This window comes from Heterodontus francisci, chromosome 17 (assembly GCF_036365525.1).
Source record: "Heterodontus francisci isolate sHetFra1 chromosome 17, sHetFra1.hap1, whole genome shotgun sequence".
In the NCBI taxonomy this organism is placed as follows: Eukaryota; Metazoa; Chordata; class Chondrichthyes; order Heterodontiformes; family Heterodontidae; genus Heterodontus; species Heterodontus francisci.
In genome coordinates, this window is record NC_090387.1 from 17,815,449 (window position 1) to 17,840,705 (window position 25,257).

General features: G+C 41.0%; 1 protein-coding gene across 2 annotated transcripts in view; it reads left to right on the forward strand.

Annotated features, from left to right (window-relative positions):
* Positions 1–5,611: 5,611 nt before the first annotated feature.
* LOC137378733 (chromodomain Y-like protein 2) overlaps positions 5,612–25,257 on the forward strand; it is a 142,169-nt gene continuing 122,523 nt past the window's right edge. Inside the window, exon 1 of one of the 2 annotated variants that reach the window (XM_068049094.1) lies at positions 5,612–5,800. In XM_068049094.1, coding sequence (XP_067905195.1) covers positions 5,777–5,800 — 24 coding nt within the window. In that variant the 5' untranslated portion in view covers positions 5,612–5,776. Of the gene's footprint in view, positions 5,801–8,423; positions 8,486–25,257 lie in introns of those variants that run through there. The other variant, XM_068049095.1, reaches the window with a different exon arrangement.

Below are 25,257 nucleotides of genomic sequence, written 5' to 3' on the forward strand. Positions count from 1 at the left end.
CACCTCTTCTTTTGATGTAATTCTCTGGTTCTGGATGGTGATGTCTCTTTGAAAGACTGCGCTGACTGCAACGTGACCCTACTGCTGGGCACTCCCTCACCATGTCCACTGAAAGGGAACAGACATGAGAAAAATGGATCTTTCTTTGGTTCTGTCAATAATATAGTTTTATAGTTAATGCCATGACCTCAAGACATCCCAAAGCACTTTACAACCAATTAAGTACTTTTGAACTTTAATCATTATTGTAATGTAGGAAACAAGATAGCCGATTTACGCACAGCAAGGTCCCATAAACAGCAATGAAATAAATGACTAGATAATTTGTTTTAGTGATGTTGGTTGAGTATTAAATATTGATCTGCACACCAGGGAGAGGTCTCCTGCCCTTCATTGAAATAGGGTCTTGGGACCTTTGACATCCACCTGAAGAGGTAGCTGAGACCTTGGTTTAACATCTCATTCCCAAACAGAACACCTCCGACAGTGCAGCACTCCCTCAGTACTGCACTGGAATGTCATCTTAGATTATGTACTCAAGTTAACAAGTCAAGGCTTTATTAATAGGGGCATAGAGTACAAGGTTATGTTGAACTTGCATAAGACACTAGTTCAGCCTCAGCTGGAGTATTGTGTCCAGTTCTGGGTGAGCATTTTAGGAAAGATGTGAAAGCGTTGGAGAGACTGCAGGAAAGATTCACGAGAATGGTTAAAGGATGAGGAACTTCAGTTACGCAGGTAGAGAGGTTGGGACTGTTTACCTTGTAGAAGAGAAGTTTGAGAGGAGATTTGATAGAGGTATTCAGAAACATGAGGGGTCTGGACAGGGTAGATAGGGAGAAACTGTTCTCACAAATGAAAGGATTGAGAATGAGATGGCACAGATTTAAAATAATTAGCAAAAGAAGCAAAAGTGACATGAGGACAAACATTTTCACGTAGCGAGTACTTAAGGTTTGGAATGCACTGCCTGATAGTGTGGTGCAGGGAGGTTCAATTGAGGCATTCAAAAGGCAATTAGACTGTTATCTAAAAAGGAAGAATGTGCAGCGTTACAGGGAAAATGGCACTAGGTGAATTGTTCATTCGGAGAGCTAGTGCAGACACGATGGGCCAAATGGCCTCCTTCTGTGCTATAATAATTCTGTGAAATGTTTGGAGTGAGACTTGAACCCACAACATTTGGACTAGCAAGTGAGAATGCTACCACTAACACAATCCAATCGACCACCATGCTGAGGGTAGAGAATACAGCCTCTTGTACATTGGAGTTCAAGGATTCTACAGCAGAAGTATGAGCGTTCATAAGAGATACTCTCATTGGAACATGTGCTACTCAGGGCCATGCTGTAAATGACCCTGGAACTGACACAACATGCTCCATGGTAAACTGTAGTTCAGACACGTTCCTGCACAACTTATAAATAATCAATCTCAAAGTTATGCTTGAGACTCTTGCAATTTGCCTTGGCACACAATCCTAGTTTCGTACTTGTTACTCCTTTGAAAATACCCAGAAAGGGCACATAGATACAAAACAAGTGTTGTCAAATTTGCAAATTGTGCTTTAAGTGCTTTCAAGGAATTTGGGCAATGTTAAATATAGGTAGAAATCCAGCCTCCAGTTGGCGAGTGGACAAACTGGGTGAAACTATTAACAATTGCAATGGAGAGAAAGCAAAGAAATTGTGGTCCACCATTGGCAATCAGGACAATGCTGCTTATCTAGGTTGATAATCAATTTCTGTCAATATTTATCATCTAGGCTGAATCACTAGTATGTGAGCTGTTGCTAAAAGACCTCTCTATCCTTCAGCAATACCTCTAATAGGTTTGACTCCAAAACTTTCAATCTAGCAGCTGCTAAACGATGTTTGGAATGTAATCTGCTGTTTCAAAAAGCCAGCATGGGCATGATGCATCAAATGGCCTCCTTCTGTGCTTTAATTTTCTATGATTCTACAGTCTTATCACAAACACTTTATCCTCGGAAAGACAGATATTGCCTCATTTAGTATATATTCTTTGTCATGCCCAGCAAAGACACATTATATTCCTACTTTTAAAATACAAACTTTATTCAATAGGGAACCTTTGAAATTGACTTTTTCTTTAAAAAGTGGACAATGTGCTGCAAAAGATGGCCACCAAAGATCAGATAATCTGGGCTGTATATTCAAACACTGCTTCACTGTCTCGAAAGGACAAAAGGATACATTCCATCCTGAAATGATCAAGAGACATTCCTGAATTGAATGGATTTTTTGAGACAAAGAAGGTGTGAAGTAGACAAATCATAACAGAATGATACGCATCCAGACATTAATGGATGGCCATGGATTCCACATTCTGATCCATTGTGTGGTCACACCAAGGGAGAAGATCATGTGCCAGGTACTAGAAATGCTAATATGGCAAATTGTAACCTTAAAAGATAACCCTCTGGAGAGAGAGGGAGCGATCACAATACATCACAGAAGGAGTCCATCCAGGGATTGTGGAAAGATCCAACCTAAACAAGAAGAAGCCCTGCTACCAATTCTTCACTTCAACTTGGTGCAGCAAAGAACTGAAAGTGACCACCACCTCCAGTCTGAAATCTTAACCACTAGATATCTACAACACCTCAACAAGTTCAAGACTACAAACACCCAGGCCTGCATCTTTAAAAGAGACTGTCCTACTTAGATGATTCAACAAGTTTACTATAAACTACAAACACTTACCACATTTTGAACTCTTACCCTTTACCTTCAAGCTGTCTTCTCTTGAGAATGTATGTGAGAGTGAATGCGTGTGTCAGGGATTTTGCGAACATTTCAGAGAATGAATATTGTTCAATAAATAGTTCATTTTCTGTTTTAAACCTACAAGAAAACTGTCACTGTCTGTTTATATGGCAAGTAGAACACTCAGGGTTAACTCATCATGTTAAACTAAACACGATTGCGGTCCATAGGGAGGTGAACAGTGGGAATCACCCACATCCCTTTACCACCTGTCTGTAATATCTATTCAGAATTATTGTTAGCGAGTGTCTCAGGATTTTAGTAGCTGCAATAAAAAAGAGGGAAGCTTCTATCCCCAAAAGTCATGAATATTTGTGAAAGATAATGTAAATTTACAATCATATGCATGAATGGATCTTGGCACCAGTGTCTGGAATCAGATATCAAATTGGACAAATCAGAGATTTTTGAACTATCACTTCACTACACTACACTTTTGTGAGATTTGAGTATGAAGCCTGGAACAGGGTCCAGTGTTCCCCCAATGTACTTCATTTCCTATCCACATCACTATAATTTCAAGAAGCGCTTTATCCTTTGTTGACCAAGCTGGCAGATTGGAGCTGACATTACTTAGTGGGAGATTCTTAATAAATTTCACAAAAACCAAGTGTGAATTGTACATGATATAATGCACAACAGTATAATGTGCTACTATAGCAATTACTCCTCTGAACCTTTCTTATTTCTAAAATACAAACATTCCTACATGCATTTTCACTGCGTTGAAAGCAAGACTCATCAGACCATCTCAAGAATGAGAAGGAAAATGACATAGGTGTAAATAGCCCCAGGTGAAGAGCTGACAATGGCACAAACTCATCCTTTCCTGCAATCTACAAGCTAAAATATCCCACTGCACTATTCGAATAAGAGCAGGGGTGTTCTCCACAGTATCCTGGCCAATATTTATTATTCCTCAATCAACATCAATAAAAAACAGGTTATCTGGTCATAATCCCATTACTATTTGTGGGACGTGCTTTGTGCAAATTGGCTGCCGCATTTCCTACATTATAATAGAGATGACATTTCAAAAGTACTTAATTGGCTGTAAAGTGCTTTGGGAGGTCCTGAGGTTGTGAAAGGCACTATATAAATGCAAGTCTTTCTTTACAACACAAGCTTATTGTCATGTAATCACCACTTTTTGACTTGCTTAAATTTCTCATCTTCCTTTTTCATTTGTGCTGTCTTGCCTTGGCCCTTCACCTATGTTTCTCAGTTTAAAAAATATGCATGCCCGCCACCAACCTGTCACTTACTGTCACCTCCTGCTATTCACTTCTCACCAGCAACTCGAGTTCCAGAAGGGGCCCCACTTAGTCTGCACAATTTTAATTGCTCTTCGATATGTCCCTGCAGTTTGTACATGGTCACCTGACTGTGTTGCCAAATTGTGGTAATACTTTTGCAAATGGAAGAATATGTACAGAAAAAATCAAGAGAGAAACACAAGGTGTGTGGTATACAGATGTCTGGTCAAAACGTAGCAGCACTGAAGGTGTGAAAACGTAGAGTAATAGCAAGTCTGTGAAACTTAATAAGATTGTTAATCATATTTTGAAATTTCTGAACCTGGCCATCAGTAAGGCAATATTCAGGAGAGACTCTTAACATACTTAGAGGGCACTGGATATCCCCTTAGAGGCCACAGGTGTGGACTGACGATTTCAGAAATCCAGGGAGCTCAGCTTGGGTTGTTTACACCACTAAGTCATTCGTAAAAAGAAAACAGAAAGTGCTGGAAACACTCAGCAGGTCAGGCTGCATCTGTGGAGCGAGAAACAGAGTTAATGTTTCAGGATCGATGATCATTGCTAAGGTTGTCTGCCAACTCAGCATGTATCGCTGGTTCACATTGATAGTCACCTTTCCTTTCACTGTACCTACGATTAGTCATCATAAGCGTGCAATATTCGTGACACGTTTGACCCAAATGGGCGCAAGTTATTGATCACGTGAGATGACTAGTATTTATCGGAGGGATCGTAAATAAGAACTTTAGTCTTTCATTTGGCAGTTCCCCATTCATGTCAATCCCAACATTTTGTCAAAAAGCTCTTGCATTTTTAGCACCACGTGCTTTCCAGTGAATCCGCCTACTGTGCCGACAAGGACATCCCAGAAATTCCATTCCTCCCATCCCTCACCTCCCTAACGTTAAGGTGCTGAGACAAACTTTGCTCCTAGTTTGTCGTTTTCTGATCAAAATACTTTTTATACAGATAATTCAATACGCGAATGGGCATATCACAAATATTACAATGTAAATAGATAAGGTCGTATCATAAATATAAATACAGATACATATATTGTATATATGTTATATATATGAATCCAACTACAATATTTTACACATTTGCAGGTCAAATAATCGATTTGGGGAAGGGAACCAATTATTTGGAACGCACTTCTTAAAAACAATTTAAAAATTGTAAACATTTTTCTGTACAAAGCGCATTGCTATACCATTGGGAATGTGGCTTTTAAAAAAATACTAATGCAAAAGCATATTTTAATTACAAATTATGCATTTTTTTGTTCTCCAAAGCAATGGCATGTTGCTTAAGCATTGGGAATGTGACTTTTTTAATTACAAAAATGTGCTCTCCTTCTGTTCTCAGGTGTTGGTGATAAGTGGAGCAAGTCCTCGCCAGGTAAATTATTCCAAGGGAAATGTATCTTTCATCTCGCTACTTGTCCTGTTCCTTCCCGCACGTGGGGCCGGCCGCGTTACTTGTTCGGCGCTGCGGGATTGGACGGGGCGTTTTGCTACTTCCTCCTGTTACAGTGTAGCCAGCGAGAGAGAGAGAGAGAGAGACGCTAGCGGCGGATTCTGCGCATTAACCCAGTCTCCTGTATATGTGTGTGTATGTGAATGTGTGTGTCAGCCTGCAAAGGAGCACTCGGGCAACCCGGCCGCCAAAACAACAGCAGCAACACCAGCAGCAGCAAGCAAGCAGCGACCACGTCTAAAAGCGGGCATGGCTTCAGGAGATCTGTACGAGGTACTGCTCTTAACATTTTTTTTAATTGCTTATCACCCTTCCCTCTCCAACTAGATACAACACGAGGGGGACGCGTTAGAAAGTAGCCGAAGCTCTTCCGAGGCTTGCTTGCTTGCAATTTTCCCCCCTCCTCTTTCTCGCCCTCTCTTGCACACAGGGAAAAAAATTGAGAAGCTGTGGGATGGGAGCGCTGTCGCTTGCTTTCTCTTTTAATGCTTAAATGCATTGCTTGATGATAGGCCTTAAAAGTGAGTTAGCGGTTGCATCTGAGGGGGCAGATAGGTGCAGCACTACAATGACCACAGCTTGGAGGGGAGAGGGGCGGGGGTTGGGGGTAGAAAGTCCAGGTTGGCGAGGTAGCAGGAGGAACGAGTACAGCAGGAGATCCTGAAGTGTGTACGCACTAATTTAATGACAGGACGGCTGACGACTTTTCTGCTCGCATCAGTGTGCAGGAAGCTCAGTGGATGGAGTTTCAAATCTCATTATGACTCTTTATTTTGCATTGCTTTCTTTCTCTCTCTCTCTGTAGCTATGAGATGTACTTTATTTGTAAATGTGTATATGCGTCTCCCTGCAATACGCTGGCTGGAAGAATGGGATTTTATACAGCGTGCCGTAAGGTGACTCAGTGTGGTGGCAGGTTGTACTTTTATTGATGCACATTTTTTATAAAGCACATTTAGCAGCTCGTAAGATGTGTTTGCTCTTGGTCTTTCTGGAAGTCTGCGCCACAGTTTCATAATTAATATTCTTGCTTGGAAGACTAATATGAATTTGCTTCTCGTAGTTGCATTTTCAGGCACTCAGATCCGAAGGTGCTTTTCCAAAAAAAAAAGACAGTGCTGCCTATTAGTCATAGGTTCAGTAATATTTCTCCCATTACAGTGTCACAAGTACAGTATTGGATGATGCATGTGTAGAAAATGGACGGGTTGATTTTATTTGGGGGGGTCTTTAATATTATCCAATTAACCACGTTTTAATATGTTAGCCTATAAAAAATGCATACAATATTTTGGTAGGAGACAAGCAAGACACACGTCAGAAACGCACCGCGTTTATTACTTCCTAGGGTAATTTTACAAGTGGCAGTGAATGCTTAAAAATAGCCACTTATACAAAGTGGATGACCAATCCTGTGGGCTGCCGAATCGCATATCTGCCGCTGAAATATCTCCGCCTTGGTTATTAAAGAGTTGCAGCTCATCAGATAATAACGCCTTTTGTGAGAGGCGGGAGGGGAGGGGAAGGGGCGGTGCGACCGCCTCAGTTGAAAAATGCAATTGAAATGTACCACTTGAAATGTGCAATGGAAATGTACCAGGCGAGCGCGCCATATGACAAGGCACCAGTGGAAAGTAACATGTTTTGGTCGAGCTTTGCATGTGGTGAGGTGGGTGGTCAAATGCACGGTAACCATCACCATGAGCCGGATAATCAGACCGGGGTTGCCTGAAACCGTTATGTCTGGCACAAAGGTTGTTGGGGTTGATTGGAAGCTTCGAATGGGGATGTTGGTTGTTGGTAAGAATGTCTGCTTACTGTGGGCGACATTATTGTCCGAATAATTGTTGTCCAACTCAACGGGCAAAGGATTGATCTCTGCTGACTATCCCAATCCCCAATGGTGCAAAGTGTCCCACCAGTTAGAAGACATTGCAAGACTTGTAACCCGATTTGAGACGTTGAAACCAAGTTTGATTTGCGCATTAATCTTCATTACATCGGGTTGTAAGAAATGAGTGAGCGTTTGGCGGCTTCTGTCGAAGCGATTTACTGTGTATTTATGTTGTATCTTCGATCTGTTCAGCTTAATTAAATGCAGTTTGTTTGCATCGGCACTGCTGTAAAATTCCCCGTGGCACCCACGAAACTGTCCCCGCAACGTCCCACCAACTACATCGTTGCATTTATCCAAAGTAGAGAGATGCGGATACCTTCATTATCTAAACGTTTACAGTATGAGGTAGTTGGTCATGACTGCGGAACGCTATTTCTTGGAACGACACTGAGCTCAGACCAAACTGTTGGATCGAGAGGTGGAGAGAAGTTGGTAGTTGGACTACACTCCGAGCAAAATTGGGATCAGCCACAACTGGAGCTGCATTGGATGCCAGAGTGTATTGTGTTTCCTGTTTGTGCTTTAAAATATATGCAAGGATTATGCACAGGATTGGAAAAGAAATCAAAGAGAAATTTGAAAAGGAGGAAGAAAGTGGTCGAATGGAAGTGGAGAAAAATAGATGGTGAAAAACAAGATCTTTAAGATAAAGCAGAAATTAAACCCGAATAACAAAATAAAAAAAATAAAAATCACATGTTTTTAGCTGAAATCAATGTTAAAATAGGGAGAGAATCATGCTTTTTGTAAATATTCAAATATTTGACCAATTTTCAAATTGGTTTTCACATTGTTGATTTTCAGTGGTATTTTCCCAAACCTTTTGAGACCGAGTTTTGTGATCGACCTTTAGCTGTCATAACAATTTGTGGAATTTGAAAATGGTCTCCTTTCAATGAATTTCTGATATTGATATTGGTCTATTTTTAAAGAATGTCTTGTCAACTGTAAGCACAGACTGGAACTCACAACAAAAGTGGTCTGTGTGTTTCTTTTTAACGAAGGTACTCTGGTAAGAAGCCCAAGTAAATCCAGAAGCAAATTATATGATCTGTAACGTGGTAAGTGGCAGCTCTTTTATTTTTCACCTCTGCTTGAAAGTACTTGGACTCCAGTTCTGAACTTAGATGCTGACCTTGTGTATTCATTTGAACTGGATCTGTGAAATTTTGTATGAAGATACAAACATATGAAATTGACTGGCAGGGAGAGATCAGATGGTCCATCAAGCCTGGCCCAAACTATGATGGCTGGAGCATCATGACTGAGCCCTTCCTCTACCAGCAATATAATTTCAAAAGATAGAGAAGAAACCCAGGGCCAATAAGGGGAAAAACTACTTTGGAAAATTCCTCTGTGACACCCCCCCCCAAGCAAACGAAACCAGTCGAGGCAATTACCTGGACCACCTGCTGTCTGTTAAGGCTCTTGCCTTCTGTATGATGTGATCTCTGCTCCAGTCAAGAACTCCCACTTGAAAGCATACAGAGAGTCAGCTCCCACCACACCAGCCAGCAGTGTATTCCAGAGACTCACTACTCCCTAGGAAACGAAGAACTGTCTAACATCCAAACTATCTTTAATCTTACATAGTTTAAATCATGTCCCTTGGTTCTCCCCAGTCTGTTAAACTGCAGAGCATCTTGTGCCAGCCAATTAGCTCTGATTGTGTTGGTTCTTGTATTTTATGTTTAAGTTCTATAGAACTCCAGAAGGGATCCATTATTTTAGGATAGTGTCAACACATGGAATAGTACCATAGTGTATGTCTTAGTGGAGTAATTTGGGGGAAACCCAGTTTGTGGTGAAATATTTCTTTTGCAATTTATGTGACAAAACATTAAGTTTAAATGAGCCATGAATTCAGATTAGCAATAATTCTGACAATGAAGAAGTTACTTGCTGTTTCTAGGTAAAGTGGACTGGCATGCATTTGCGTGTTAATTATGTCTGTTGACTTTTTTAAAAGACTAGTTGTAACTTAACTGTGATGTCCTCATTGAAAATACAACATCAGTGGTGTTTTCCTTGAAGCTGGGTCTTTTCTTCCATGCAGATCGTGCTTTGGGTTGTTTCCATAACCAAGATCCCACTTTTTTTAATAGGTAGACAGGTCATTAGCCTGACCAGGGTATAATGGCTGTACTTCCGGTTTATTAGTAAGTGATCTTTAATGAAATGTGGCAAGCACTCTTCCTTATGTAGGGCATATACCTAATTACACTTATAATGGCAACACATGAATGGAAGATGGTCTATGTTTAGCCTATTATACAATGCCAAAAATAATAAATGCATATATTATTAACTTAAAAGGTTTTTGAGTAGAGATAATTAATTAGCTAATGATTTCTAATGATTTACCTCCTGTGCAAACTATAGTCACACTGCATTGTTCAATGGTGCTGCCTTTTGTTCTAGTATCTTTGGCCGTATTGCATCATTTCATTAAAGCGTAAGCAAATGTCAATAATTTCATGTTAATAGCCCAAAGCCTGAAAGAGTGCTCTGGGAAATCAGTTGTACTGACATATACTGTTCTTTCCGATAAATTGCCTATAGTGTTCATCAGGTCTGGTTGCTGTTTAGCTCTGGAACATAATACTATAATTGACTTGATTTGCTGTTCTGAATAAAATCTTACACATGAAAATAATTAAAATTTGATGGCATTGTACTTGTACTTCTCTACTTCATTCTTGAAATTTACATCAATGAACACCATGAGGTGTTGCTGCTAAATTTGGAACATCCTCAAACAATTCAAATCAACTCCACAGGACACAGCAATTACACTCTCAAATCCAGACCGGCAGCAACTGTAATGAAGATAATTTCCCTCCGGAATTGGATTTGTTGAGGTTTGATCAAATGGAACAGCCTCGAGAATTTGTGCTGGGCAACCTGAAGGCTTCCTCTGGCCTAGTGTATGCAAATGGAGAGTAACCCTTAGACTTCTGAGGGACAAAGTACCGGAAGACGTTGCTGACTGAAGCTCTGTAAGATGGAGAGGAGGTGTACAAGAACTTCCTTGCTGGTATTGTGAGAATATTCTGGATTGATTCTGAGGTGCAGCTACAAGAATCTTTGTGTTGCTGGCTTAAACGTGTGCAACTCCTGCCGTCCTGCTTTAGTCACAATTTTGTGCCTTGGTTCTAAGGTCTTTGACGTCTTTCTCGTGCCTTGTAGGATGCATTCTAGTACTTTAAAAAAGTGCTTGGATATTCACTTGATGTCCTGTAACCTACAAGACTACAGAACAAGAGCTGGAAAGTGGGATTAGGCTGGATGGCTACTTGTTGGCTGGCATGGACATGATGGGTCAAGTGACCTCCTTCCGTGCTGTAAATTTCTGTGATTCTATTTTACATGACTGGAGCAACTTCAAAGCCAAACAGACCAGTGGATTAGCTGAAGTGTACTGAATCCAACAAGAAATGATAGGCTGTTCTTTATAACAGGGTAAACTGGATGGTAATAATGCATGTGCAGCAGGATCCTGTAGCTTCCATATTCCTACTCACCTGCCAGCTTTTCTAGCCATCTGTGTTGCCTGCTTGCTTGAAAGTAGCTTGGGTATAAACACTGAGCTAAGGAGCTGGAGACCACTCTAGAAATGTGAATATATGACCATATCACCAATCTTTCACAACAGAGTTTAGTCATCTCTTAGCACTGAAAGTAACTTCCCGTTAATTAAAAAGCAAAATACTGCAGATGCTAGAAGTCTGAAATATTTTAGATCTCTGCCCCACTCCCACTCTGACCTCTCTGTTCTCCAACACTGTTCTAACGAAGCTCAACAAAAACTCAAGGAACTGCACCTCATCTTTTGATTAGGCACATTACAGCCTTCAGGACTCAGCATTGAATTCAACAATTTTAGATATTAGCCACTTCTGCAATTTTTTTCAGACTGCATCTTTTATTTATTCACCCATGGGATGTGGGTTTCACTGCTAGGACCAGCATTTAATGCCTATCCCTCATTGCCCTTGAGATGGTGAGCTGCCGCTTGAATACAACTGAATGTTTTGCTCGGCAAGCCTGTTTAAGAGTCAATCACATTGCCTGTGACAGCGATTTTGCTGTTGTCATTTGTTGCTCCTCTAGCCATAAAAACATAGGAATAGAACTGGCCATTTAACCCCTCGAGCCTGTTCCGCCATTGAATACCATTATGGCTGATCTGTGACTTAACTTATATACCTGCCTTTGTCCCATATTCCTTTAATGCCTTTGGTTAACAAAAATCAGATGATCTTGGATCATCTGCCATTTGTGAAAGAGTGTTCTAATCTTCTGACACTGTGTAAAAGTGTTTCCTACCTTCACTCCAAAAAGATCTGACTCTAACCTTTAGGCTGTGCCCCTTAGTCTTAGACTCCCCAACTAGCAATAATAGGGGAGGTAGAGAGGCGACTATTTGTTCCCCTTAATATCTTGAAAACTTGGATCAAATCATTCCTCAATGTTCTAAATGCCAGAGAATAAAATCCTAATTTATGTAATCTCTCCTCTCCTAGTAATGTAACCCTTGGAGTCCTGGTATCATTCTGGTAAATCTGTGCAGCACTCATTCCAAAGCTAATATATCCTTCCTAAGGTATGATGTCCAGATCTGCCCACAGTACTCCAGGTGAGGTCTAACCAGGGCTTTATATAGCAGTAGCGCAAGTTCTACCATCTTGTATTCTAGTCCTCTAGATATAAAGGCCAGCATTCCATTAGCCTTTTTGATTATTTTTTGTACCTGTCCACAATATTTTACTAATCTATCTACATGGACCCCTAAGTCTCTTTAGACCTCCACTATTCCCAGCTTTTCGCCATTTGGAAAGTACTCTGATCAATCCTTCTTGGGTCGAAAGTGGATGACCTCACACTTGCCTACATTAAAATACATTTGCCGTAGTTCTCTTTGTAATTTTTACACTGCTTGCAGTCTTTGTGCCAATGATAAAGTTGAATATGTGGCTATCCATCATCTTAAGTTGTTAATAAATACGGTAAATCATTGAGGCCTCGACACAGATAGATCCTTGTGGGATACCACTAGCCAGATCCTGGCAATTAGAGTACTTGCCCATTATTCATACTCTCTGTCTGCTGCTGCTCAGCCAATTTTCTAACCAGGTCAATAATGTGCTGTCAATTCCATGCGCTTCAACTTCAGCAAACTGTTTGTTATGAGGGACTTTATCTACTGCATCTGGAAGCCCATATAAATAACATCCATAGACATTCCCCTGTCCACAACTCTTAAAAAAAATTCCATTAGGCTAGCTAGGCGTTACTGCTTACAAATCCATGCTGTGTCTCTCTGACTAACTGAACATTGTCAAGGTATTCAGTCGCTCTGTCCTTAATTATAGATTCTAGTAATTTCCCAACAACTGATATTAGGCTAACTATCGATAATTCCCTGGTTTTCCTCTGTCACTTTTCTTAAATAGCGGAGTGACATGCATAATTTTCCAATCTAAAGGAACGGTTCCTGAATGGAGAGAATTTTGGAAGATTATAGTTAAAACATCTGTAATGTTTTCACCTACTTCCTTTAAAACCCTGGGATGGAAACCATCTGGCCCTGGAGATTTGTCACTTTTTACTGCCATTTTCTTCATCACATTAATTTTGGCGAGACCTGGTGCCAGATTCAAAGAGTTTCCTTGTGGTTTCTGGCTTGCTGATCTCTTCCTCTAGTGTAAATACTGATGGAAAGTAATTATTCAACATGCTGTCCCTTTCCTAATTTTAATTGACAATATCACCATTATCAGTTTTCAAAGGGCCCACATTGCTCCTAATCACACTCACTTTCCTAATATAATTGTGAACATTTTTTGTGTTGATTTTGATATCCCTTGCAAGCTTCTTTTCATTTTTCCTTTTTTGTAGTTCTTACTATTTTTGTAACCATTCTGTGTATCTCTCCCAGTCGGCAGGATAAGATTTGTGCTTTTTTTTGCATTTTTATATGCTTTTTCTTTTTGGTTTATGTTGTCCCTTAACTCCCTTTTGTCATCCATGTTTTTTTGGGCAAGTAGCGCTCTTGCCCCTTTGGTGTATAGACTCATCTTTTATTTCATTTCTTGTGCCGTTATCACCTCATTTTGCCTTGCACCATCATCCCTTTTGTTATTTAATCTCTGCTGCGTTCCACCCCATCACAGAGTTTCCCTTTTGTTCTTTCCTTTTCGCTCCCCCTGCTTCTACACTTGTTTAAAACCTGTTACGTCCTAACATTTTCTAGTTCTGATGAACAGTCATCAACCTGAAACATTAACTCTTTCTCTCTCAACAAATGCTACCTGACGTGCTAAGTATTTCCATCATTTTCTGTTTTTATCCCATTAATTAACCTCACTGTGGAGGGTGCTGTCAATAGCAACAACAACAACAAAAAAATCACTCTTGTTGATGCTGAGGACAGAATAGCAACAACCACCCTTCCTGGAGAGCTCTCATTGTGTAGATATTGTGATGCGACAGACCTATATCAAACCAGGTTTGTGTCCTCCCAAGGAAGTTGTATATCCAGTTCAAGAACTTGACGGATGTAGTGAAAATGGCTAGTTTTGAGATTATTTAGGGTGTTCTAATAAGTGTCAGGAGCGAATGATTTGAGAATCATTTCTTGACCATGCGACTGAAAGGATGCAGTTTTCCTCTGAAACATACTGACAGCTGGATATCACCATTTACATTTTGAGGCATTGACTTGTCTTTTCCAAGAGCTTTAACATCACGAACAGTCGGAATACTGGTGTGCAGTTGGTGGTACCTGGCTTCTGTCCCTCAGAGATGTATGGAAAGTGTTGGTGCTCTCCCATGCAGGTCAACACTGACTAAGATTAATCTGAAATTATTGCAGCAAGAATGCAACTTCTGTACTGCTTGGGCCAGTACACTTTCCAGGATCAAGGCTCTGAATAAGATGACTGCTTTGTTGTTCTTTACTTTGAATCAACAGATTAAATTGCGACAGTTTGGTGGAAGTTTTGGTGGTATACCTTGAATTTGGCTGGCTCTTCTGAAAATCTGGTGTTCAACATAACCACTTCATCTTTAAAGATATGAGTGATTTTTGTCCTCAAGAAGAGAGGCATGTTAACGATTTCCCATTAGTCTGACTTCAATCAGATGGAAAGCGACTAGTCTTGTTAGGTTGATGATCAGCATTATTTTACATGAATATGGGTTTCCTTGTTGGATAAGTTGCTTGATCTTCCAAATCTACCAAAGTATTCCCTTTTGGCAAATGCTACGTGGTCCCTCTTATTTAAAACGAGGATTGTGAGCCAGTGCATGATTGCCTTGATCTGATATAGTGTCCTACAAATCTTGATATGGGGAGGCGGTGGCGTAGTGGCAATGTCACTGGACTAGTAATCCAGAGACCCAGGCTAATGCTCTGGAGACATGGGTTTGAATCCCACCATGACAGATGGTGAAATTTGAATTCAATTAATAAATCTGGAATTAAAAAGATAGTCTAATGGTGACCATGAAAGCATTGCCGATTTTTGTAGAACCATTTGTTCCACTAATGCCTTTTGGAGAAGGAAATCTGCCGTCCTTACCTGGTCTGGCCCACATGTGACTCCAGACCCACAGCAATCTGGTTGACTCTTAAATGCTCTCTGAAATGGCCTAGCAAGACACTCAGTTGTATAAAACCGCTACAAAGTCTGAGAAAAGGAATGAAACCGGACAGACCACCCGGCACCGACTTAGGCACTGGAAATGACAACGGCAAAACTGGCCTCATTGATACTGCTAAGTCCTCCTTTTTAACATTGCCAAAATTAGGAGAACTGCCCCACAGACTAGTCAAGCAACAGCTTGACATAGTCATACTCACAGAATCATCCCTTACAGACAGACAATGTCCTAGACACCACCATCATCATCCCTGGGAATGTCCTGTCCCACCAGCAGGATAGACTCACCAGAAGTGGTGGTACAGTGGTATACAGTGGGGAGGGAGTTGCCCTGTGAGTCCACAACATTGACTCTGGACGCCATGAAGTCTCATGGCATCGGGTCAAACATGGACAAGGAAATCTCCTGCTGATTACCAACTTGGCTGATGAATCAGTGCTTCTCCATGTTGAACACCAATTGGAAGAAGCACTGAGGGTAGCAAGGGCACAGAACGTATGCTGGGTGGGTGACTTCAATGTCCATCACTAAGAGTGGCTCAGTAGCAGCACTACTGACTGAGCTGGCTGAGTCATAAAGGACACAGCTGCTGGACTGGGTCTGCGGCAGGTGGTGAGGAAACCAACAGAGGGAAAAACCTACTTGACCTTGTCCTCACCAATCTACCTGTCGCAGATGAATCTGTCGATGACAGTTTTGGTAGGAGTGACCGCCGCACAGTCCTTGTGGAGACAAAGTCCCGTCTTCACTTTGAGGATACCCACCATCGTGTTGTGTGGCACTACCACTGTGCTAAATGGGATAGATTTTGAACAGATCTAACAAGTCAAAACTGGGCACCCATGAGACTCTGTGAGCCATCAGCAGCAGCAGAATTCCATGCAACCACAATCTGTAACCTCATGGCCCAGCATATCCCCCACTCTATTGTTACCATCAAGCCAGTGGACTAACCCTAGTTCAATAAAGAGTGCAGGAGGGCATGCTCGGAGCAGCACCAGACATACCTAAAAATCAGGTGTCAGCCTGGTGAAGCTACAACACAGGACTAATTGTATGCCAAACAATGGAAGCAGCATAAAATAGAGAGTGATAAGTGATCCCACAACCAGCGGATCAGATCTGCAGTCCTGCCACATTCAGTCATGAATGGTGGTAGACAATTAAACAACTAACAGGAGGAGGAAGCTCCACTATTATCCCATCCTCAACGATGGGGGAGCCCAGCACATCAGTGCAAAAGACAAGGCTGAAGCATTTGCATCCATCTTCAGCCAGAAGTGCTGAGTGGATGATCCATCTCTGCCTCCTTCTGAGGTCCCCAGCATCACAGATGCCAGTCTTCAGCCAATCTGATTCATTCCACATGATATCAAGAAATGACTGAAGGCACAGGATACTGAAAAGGAACAACAACATTCCTGCAATAATACTGAAGACTTGTGCTCCAAAACTAGCCGCGCCCCTAGCCAAGCTGTTCCAGTACAGCTACAACACTGGTATCTACCCGGCAATGTGGAAAATTGTCCAGGGACGTCCTGTCCACAGAAAGCAGGAAAATCCAACCCGGCCAATTACTGTCCTATAAGTTTACTCTCGATCATCAGCAAAGTGATGGAAGGTGTCGTTGACCATGCTATCAGCAATAACCTGCTCACTGATGCTCAGTTTGGGTTCCACCAGAGCCACTCAGCTCCTCACCTCATTACAGCCTTGATCCAAACATGGACCAAAGAGCTGAACTCCTGAGGTGAGGAGAGAGTGACTACTCTTGACGTCAAAGCAGCATTTGACCGAGTATTGCATCATCAGCCCTAGCAAAACTGGATTCGATGGGAATCGGGGAAAACTCTCCACTGGTTGGAGCCATGCCTAGCACAAAGGAAGATGGTTGTGGTTGTTGGAGGTCAATCATCTCAGCCCCAGGACATTGCTGCAGGAGTTTCTCAGGGTAGTGTCCTAGGCCCAGCCATCTTCAGTTGCCTCATCGATGACTTTCCTTTCATCATAAGGTTAGAAGTGGGGATATGTTCGCTGTTGATTGTACAATATTCAGCACCATTCGCGACCACACACATACTGAAGCAGCTGGTGTCCAGATGCAGCAAGACCTGTACAACATCCAGGCTTGGTTTGATAAATGGCAAGTAACAAGTGTCAGGCAATGACCATCTCAAACAAAAGAATCTAACCATCTCCTCTTGACATTCAATGGCATTACCATTGCTGAATTCCCCCCACTGTCAACATACTGGGGGTTACCATTGACCAGAAACTGAACTGGACCAGCCACATAAATACTGGGGCTACAACAGCAGGCCCGAGGCTGGGAATTCTGTATCGAGTAACTCACCGCCTGTCTCCCCAAAGCCTGTCCACCATCTACAAGGAACAAGTCAGGTATGATGGAATACTCTCCACTTGCCTGGATGGGTGCAGCTCCAACAACACTCAAGAAGCTCGACACCATCCAAGACAAAGGAGCCTGCTTGATTGGCATCCCATCCACCTCCCTCAACATTCACTCTCTTTACCACTGACACACAGTGGCAGCAGTGTGTACCATCTCCAAGATCCACTGCAGCAACTCACCAAGGCTCCTTCGACAGCGCGTTCCATACCCGTGACCTCTACCACCTAGAAGGGCAAGGCAGCAGGTGTATGAGAATACCACTAACTGCAAGTTCCCCAAGCAACACACCATCCTGACTTGGAACTATTTTGCCATTTCTTCACTGACGCTGGGTAAAAATCCTGGAACTCCCTTCCTAACAGCACTGTGAATGTACCTGCACCACATGGACTGCTGCAGCTCAAGAAGGCAGCTCACCACCACCTTCTCAACGGCAATTAGGGATGGGCAATAAATGCTGGCCTGGCCAACTACACCTACATCCCATGAACAAATGTTTTCAAAACTGCCACGTCTTGGCCCACAAGAAGTTTAGATTTCTTGATAGATGAAAGTCTGGTGACAACTTTCCACTTTAGTCTGTTACAGTTTTCCCTATCGTAGAGCTAAATCCAATGTTGAGTTGATTAGATGCAGACTGACTGGTCTGATTTCAGGAGGAGTAAAATGCTTTTTGTATGTAGGTGTTTTCTCCAGCTGAAATGTAAATCAGCTTGGTGAGACCATTAGTTATTGTAAAGAACTGTGCAGTGTAGCCACAGTACTTGTTTTTTTATTCCCCTCAATACCGATGGCACTTCAAGTCTCAGATTTGGAGAATTGCGCAGCCCAAGCATAAATAACGATTTTTGTCAATGCTATCTGAAGGGTATGAAGACGGGTTTTGGATGTTTAACAGTTGGCAACAGAATTTTTATCTTAAGGAGCACTTTGGTCGAAAGGATTTTTTTGTGTAGTTAGCAGCATAAAATGAGTGCAACAAGGGATAGTATAATGAGGAAATATATCACAAGAAATTTAATATAGTGGTGGTAAGGGCACAATTAAAAAAAAAAACAGATTGTGTTATGCTACAGGTTGGCATCAAATTTGCCATTGATGCTATAATGACACTGGATCACTAAGTTGACTGCCCTTCTGCACATAAAGAGACTTCCAGGTAGTGGCACTGTCTAGGAAAGAGAACCTGTGTCTGAAGTTTAATCACAGAGTTAGTGTGGATGTTTTTGATTAACAAAGAGTGTTAAGACCCCAATTCAGCTGCAACGGTGTACTTGATTTCAATATAGATGTCTGGCTTAAGCACCAGCAACTCTTCATTTGCTGTTCCATTCATAATCTTATAGGGGACAAGCAGCTTTGGTATAATATCTGTTGTAGAAGATGGACTGTAATATGCAGTATCCCAACTTCATTAATTCTATTGGTGTGCATGGCCTTTGATTCTACTGTGTTCAGGAAGAACTTGGTTTTCTTTGCCAAACATGTCACAATGTTTCATCACTGAACGGATGGAAGCTTTGTAGAACTTCGAAGTTACCAGCAGGGACCAAGTTTTCTTCAGAATTCCAGCTCTTCAATCTACTTTATCAGTTAACTTCAACAATTGTTTGCCCCTCACACAGTTACCACATTTGTAACTGAGTTATGACAATTGACAGAAAATCATTAAGCCAGGGGCTGACAAATCTTGACTGCATGTCTTATCAAAATATGGTTGTAGAGATCTTACCATATCATCTGGCTTAAGAGACACGGACTTGTGGACATTTTGAATCCTAATCATAAGCGTACTGCCTACATCCGGGACAATAGCAGTTTCAAAGTTCACGCCCTCATCACCACACAGCTAAAATTGTACTTTGGATAAACCTAATTATTTTGAGACCATTGTTTCTGCCGTTGTCTAATGTTCTGTTTTAGACTATGTCTCCAGGTATCATGGTGCCATCATTTGACATCATCTCAGACTTGTCAATGTGTATTTTCGTCTTCAGTCATCTGGCATCACTTTCTACAGATACTGCCATGTGCTGGGCTTGCAGAGTGCTAGGTTCACGTTCTGTCACAAATTTTAGATCCCTTTTCTGTAGACAGTCCATTAATAGGGATACTGCACTTTTTCCAAGTTTCTTGAGATCCTAGGAATTGTAGTTCATTAAGCTCTTAGCTAACCACACTCAAGTTATTAGATTCTATTTTTTCCTGGTTCTAGCTATTGACTTTCACTTTGTTGGAATAAATCTATTCTTAATGTAATGTTTGCAGTGACTGTTCCAATGTAAAATTGTATGGTATTCAGTTTCAGCCAAATTACTTCTTTCTACTCAAAGACTTTCTGAATATCCTGGCCAGCCAGCAAAACTTTTGTAATTGATTTATGTTATATGGATGGGACTCAGTGTGAAGTCGGGCATGGTCTCCGAATTGTTTACAAAACTTTATGTAATCATCCCATCCAAACTCATGAAGTGTGTTGCAAAACAGTTCTAACCATCTGATGTATGTGATATTCTTTATGGATGCAGAGGTTGGGCTGCAGCATTTGATCTTGGAGGCACTGATATGCCAGTGTGGGTCTAGTCAGGATCCACTGGTTGATTATCCATATCACAGCTCATTAACGTCTGTGGTTGTAGCTGTTTCAATTCTTGGACTTTTCTGTAGTTCTTGGAATCTGTATATGTGCAAGCTATGTAATTTTTCATGTTGGATGTCAATTCCCTATTCTTCCATAATTTCAATCTGTATATTGCTTTTTCTAAAAAAAATCTTTAGAGAAATAGATTACATGATGTGATGTCAGGAAATGTTCACTTGCCTCTGCAACGAATGGCAGTTTTAAGTTTAGTTTAATTCCAGCCTGACTCCTAAGCAATACTTGGGAGTTTTGCAGCCAGAACTTAAACGATAACCTCATATACCTACTATTGCAAAAATATTATTCTTGAGTTGTTGAGTACAAGATCCTTGAAAGTCACAAATGTCTTCAATGCCAAGATTTCATGTGGGTAAGCTGATAAAAACAGAACAAGTTTTTGGCCAAACCTGTTGTTGGTTAGTTCTTTGTTGAAAAGTAATTAATAGGGCAAAAGAATTGATTACTCCCTGGCAATAATATGTTGTTTTCAGCACATTGTGGAGTTTTGTTTGGAGCTGGCGTATTTGGTCACTGTCATTGTCCCTTCCAACTGTTCTATTCCAGAAAGCCAGGTGGTGAAGGATAGAACTGGATCCAATCTTTACACACTGCTATAAGCATTTATTTACAGATACACATTACGCACATGCACCTCCTAACCCATCCACCACAGTTTCAGTCTGTGTCTATTTATAGGGGCACAAGTGAATCCCCAGTTAATGCCCACCACCTGCATACAATTGAACACAATTAATATACAATTAACATGACAGTGTGCATGCTTGGCCCGCTCCCTGGGCAGCAGCTGATGTACGACGGTCTAGATCTCCCAACACCTGGTGGTGTGTACCTTGTTGTAATGGCCATATGGGAAGCCTCATCCATGATGAGCTCAGAAATATCATTCACAAAGGAGTTCATGATGCTCTTGGCCTTGGAGATGCCTGTGCCAGGTGAACCTGCTTCATGGCTTTGTAGATGCAGATGGGCAACTCTCCTTCCTTTACCTTCTCCGCTCCCTGCTGCTCTTTGCTGTCACTTTTATTCAAGGCGTTCTTGGCACCCTTCTTGGGAGCTGATGTCTCCTCAGACATGTTAGCAGTCGTCAGCTGTTTTCTGCAGCAGAGTTCAGTTTCTTTGTTTTCATTACCAAATCAATCATCATGATCTTCTTGACCGAACAATAAATGTTTTTAAAGTAATCCCAAAGGTTTGCGATCTGACATCATCTGTACATATTGTCTGTTTTTTCCTGCTGTTTCAATGATAAATATCTCTGTGGTTAACTAATTCTGATAAGTTGTCAATTAACTTTTAATGTTTTTCTGTTCAAGATCTTGGGTGAGCTAGGGAAATCAAGAAATTTTAGAATTGTTTTTGTAAAGTTGCCACCCTGGTCTTCTGGTGGCTCTCCAGATACTTCATATCTTTTAGATAAGTTAAGCAACTATCTGCTCACAAAATACTTTCTCTGTTGTACCTTATAACCTTCGATTCACCATGGAAAATAGTCTTTGAGACAAAGAGTTGCTAGCAACAGAAGTATCTTCTCCCTTCTGATAGATGGCAGCATTTCTGCCAGTAAGCACCAGCGGTTTGTATGATAAAAGACAGCCTAGTCCAATGGTGATAAGCCAGTATGTACTCTGTGAGGGCGCCAATAGATCAGTGCCAATAATAATCTTTTAAGTGAATTATGTCACCTGTGTACAATTGTGATTCGGCAACTATTCTCACAGTCCATTCTCCCACCAAGATTACTTTGCCTTAGGGAGACATCAAGTTTGACTGAAGGAAGACAGAAGCAAGTGCAGTCCAATTCTAGTTCATTGAACTTGGAGATTTGTTGCCATATTTGGCATTTACACTTTAGTCCTTGCACTTGAATACCATATAGTATTCGATTCCAAGATTAACATATGTTTTCCTAAATTGGGTTACTTTAATACAGGAGCTCATGCATATGTACTGGATCCCAACAATATGACTGTTCTCCAATGATGGGGAAAAAATGAATGTATACCAAAATATACAGTCCATTTTCTATTGTTCTTTGGCCTCAGTGGCCGGCAATGTGAGATGTCCTTTCTGCTCCTTATTTGTTTTGGAAGAGCAGCCCTTGCTTTTAGAGTCCATTTCCCTTACAAGATTAAATCTTACTGTTGCACTTCTGGCTGGTATGGTATAATATTTTAATTCAACAATATCCTGAATTCTTTTTGAAAGGTATTTTTAATGAAATTACAGGCATCATGTACCCATGAATAATTTCTGGTTGGTTAGCTGCCATAAGTGCCGCACATTCTACACTGCCAATTTGTTCTGTTGTCCATTTGAAATCTACACTTAAGACATTTGAGAAATTTAACCAGTGCCCTATTTGCTCAGGTGGTACAAGATAAAATCATTGAATGGTTACAGCACAGAAGGTGGTCATTCAGCCCATCATCTTCAAGAGCAACTCATCCAGTCCCACTCCCCTACCTTTTACCCGCAACCCTCCAAACTTGTTTTATTCAGATAATTATCCAATTCGCTTTTGAAAGCCACAGTTGAATCTGCCTCCACCACACTCGGGCAGTGCATTCCAGATCTGAACCATTTGCTGTGTAAAAAAAGTTGTTGCTCACGTTTGGTTCTTTCACTATTCATCTTAAATCGGTGTCCTCTGGCTCTCGACCCTTTTGCCAATGGGAACAATTTCTCCCTACCTTCTGTCTTGACTCCTCATAATTTTGAGCACCTCTATCAAATCTCTCAACTTTCTCTTTAAACAAAACTTAGAGTTTACCATGCACAAACATTTCAAAGCAAATCAAAATTAGTTGCATATTCTGTACAAAGCATTGTATTGTGAGATACCTCTTTAGGACCCCGAACAATTTATTTGTACAAGCATTTCTTTTTGCTTCAAGTCAGCAAGGTCAATCCGTGACCTTTCCTCACTCTCATTTTTGTAGAGTATTTATTATCCCACAAGGAACAATTATCTACATAACTTTCAATGGGTATCCAATCTTCAGTATGACCCTTGCACAGAATCTCACCTAAAATATTTGACAAATCTAACCCCATATCTATTGTCGCCACAAGTACCAGTGTTTCTGCAGCTAAAGTACTATTAACAATCCTTTTTATTTTCTTAGCTTCTGAAGCTTAAGGACAACATTTCTCATTTTCACCCATCAGAAATATTGTAAAACCAGCTGTACTTGAATACCGATCAGGAAGGTTAGCATGTGAAGCATCATTAAAAATGACTAGTTTCATATTCTTTGGGTCACCTAAGGATGGAAACTTAAGTATGGATTGCTCCAAATTTAATATTTTAAATGTTTTATTTGCCCTTAAAGCAGTCTCAATTTTGTGTGTTTCGTTGTAGTACCAACACATCAAAACCAGCATCTGGTCTAGTCTGAATGCACAACCAGCTCAATTGACCAATCACGTTTTGCAATTGCTCTGTCTCTGCTTTCAGTGATAACCTAACATGATTAACTGCGATAGGAGTAACACTTTCTAAATAGAATTGCTGATCTAAAGTTATTCTAGATCTACTCTGCTTAATATCTAAACCAACATATTTAAAAGTCTACAAGCTTGACTCCCAATCTTCACACAATCCAGCAACTTGAATTCTAGCACTGAACGAGGGATCTCCAAATTGGATTTCCTCAGTCTTTTATGCAGGCTGTTAAAGTCCATGATATATTCCTTTACTGAATAACCATCTGCTTTCCAAAATCTATCAAAGTCTGACCACGACTCAAAGGCATTTAATGGATCATCTTTCTAAATTTCACCCAAGAATTATGATAGAAGATTCAGACTTCATCAGTATCTAACTGACAGATATCCAGCTCACAAAATTCTTTCTTTCTTTTCTTTCTTTTCTTTCCTTTCCTTTTCTTTTCTTTTTACTTTTGGTAGGAAGTGACAACACCAAGGGCATACCATGTTTCCTCTTTGGTAGGGACGTAATGGCACCCACATATCTACCTCATTCTTTCACTGGTCATATGTTTCAGACTCTCAGAACATTGGAAGGTAATCGTACCCCAAAAATTTACAACTGCCTTCTGCAATTTCTCACAATAGCTACCAGGATTGTAGCCTTCGATCTGAACATTTTTTTTAGTTTTCAGTCTTCACCTTTAGGCAATCATCCTCTGCTGCCATGTTAATCTCCAAAAAGCCCATTGATGAAGGATGATACGAGAGCCAATCTTTACTCAGTCTTCTATTTATTTTCAGAGTGAAAGATTACAAGCAGTATATCTCCTAACAGCCTCCGCTTAGTTTCAGTGTCTCCTTATATGTGCTCAAGTAAGACCCTAATTAATACCCTCCACTTGCATATAATTAAACAATTGATATATAATGAACAACCATCATCAACCTCTGTTACCTCATCAGAAAACTCAATCAAGTTAATTAAACACGATTTGACCTTAACACATTTATGCTGGCTCTCCTTTATTCATCAACATTTGTCCAAGTGACTTGTTAATTTTTGCCCCGGATTTACATTTCTAACAGTTTTCCCAACACTGAGGTTAAACTGACTGGCCTGTAGTTGCTGGGCTTATTTTTATGCCCTTTTTTGAACAAGTGTGTTAGATTTGCACCATTTCAGTCCTCCAGCACCACCTTTATACCTAAGGAGAATTGGAAGATTATGGCCAGTGCCTCTTCAATTTCTACCCTTACCTCCCTCAGTAACCTCAGATACATCTGATCCAGTCTTGGCGACTTATCGGGTGGATGCCAAAGAACCGACACGATGTCACGCTTGGCAGCTCATTTAAATAGCTGGTGCGGCCTGCCCCTTCCTCAGTCACATGGGCTATCTGTCCCCGGCAATGGCATCAGCTGCCTGTGGGCAGGTGCTGGTGCCATTTTTAAACAGCAGTCAGCCCTGCCAGTCGATTTGAATTTTTATAGTATCTCCCCACCCCCAAAATTTATACAATAATTTTGTAACTCTCCTTTCCCACCCCTCAATAACAATTACATTAACTATTTGCCCTTCCTGCCCCAAAACACGTACCTTTTAAATTTGACCTTTACCCTGCCCCAGACTGCACAAAGTTTAAAGTTCACCCATTCCC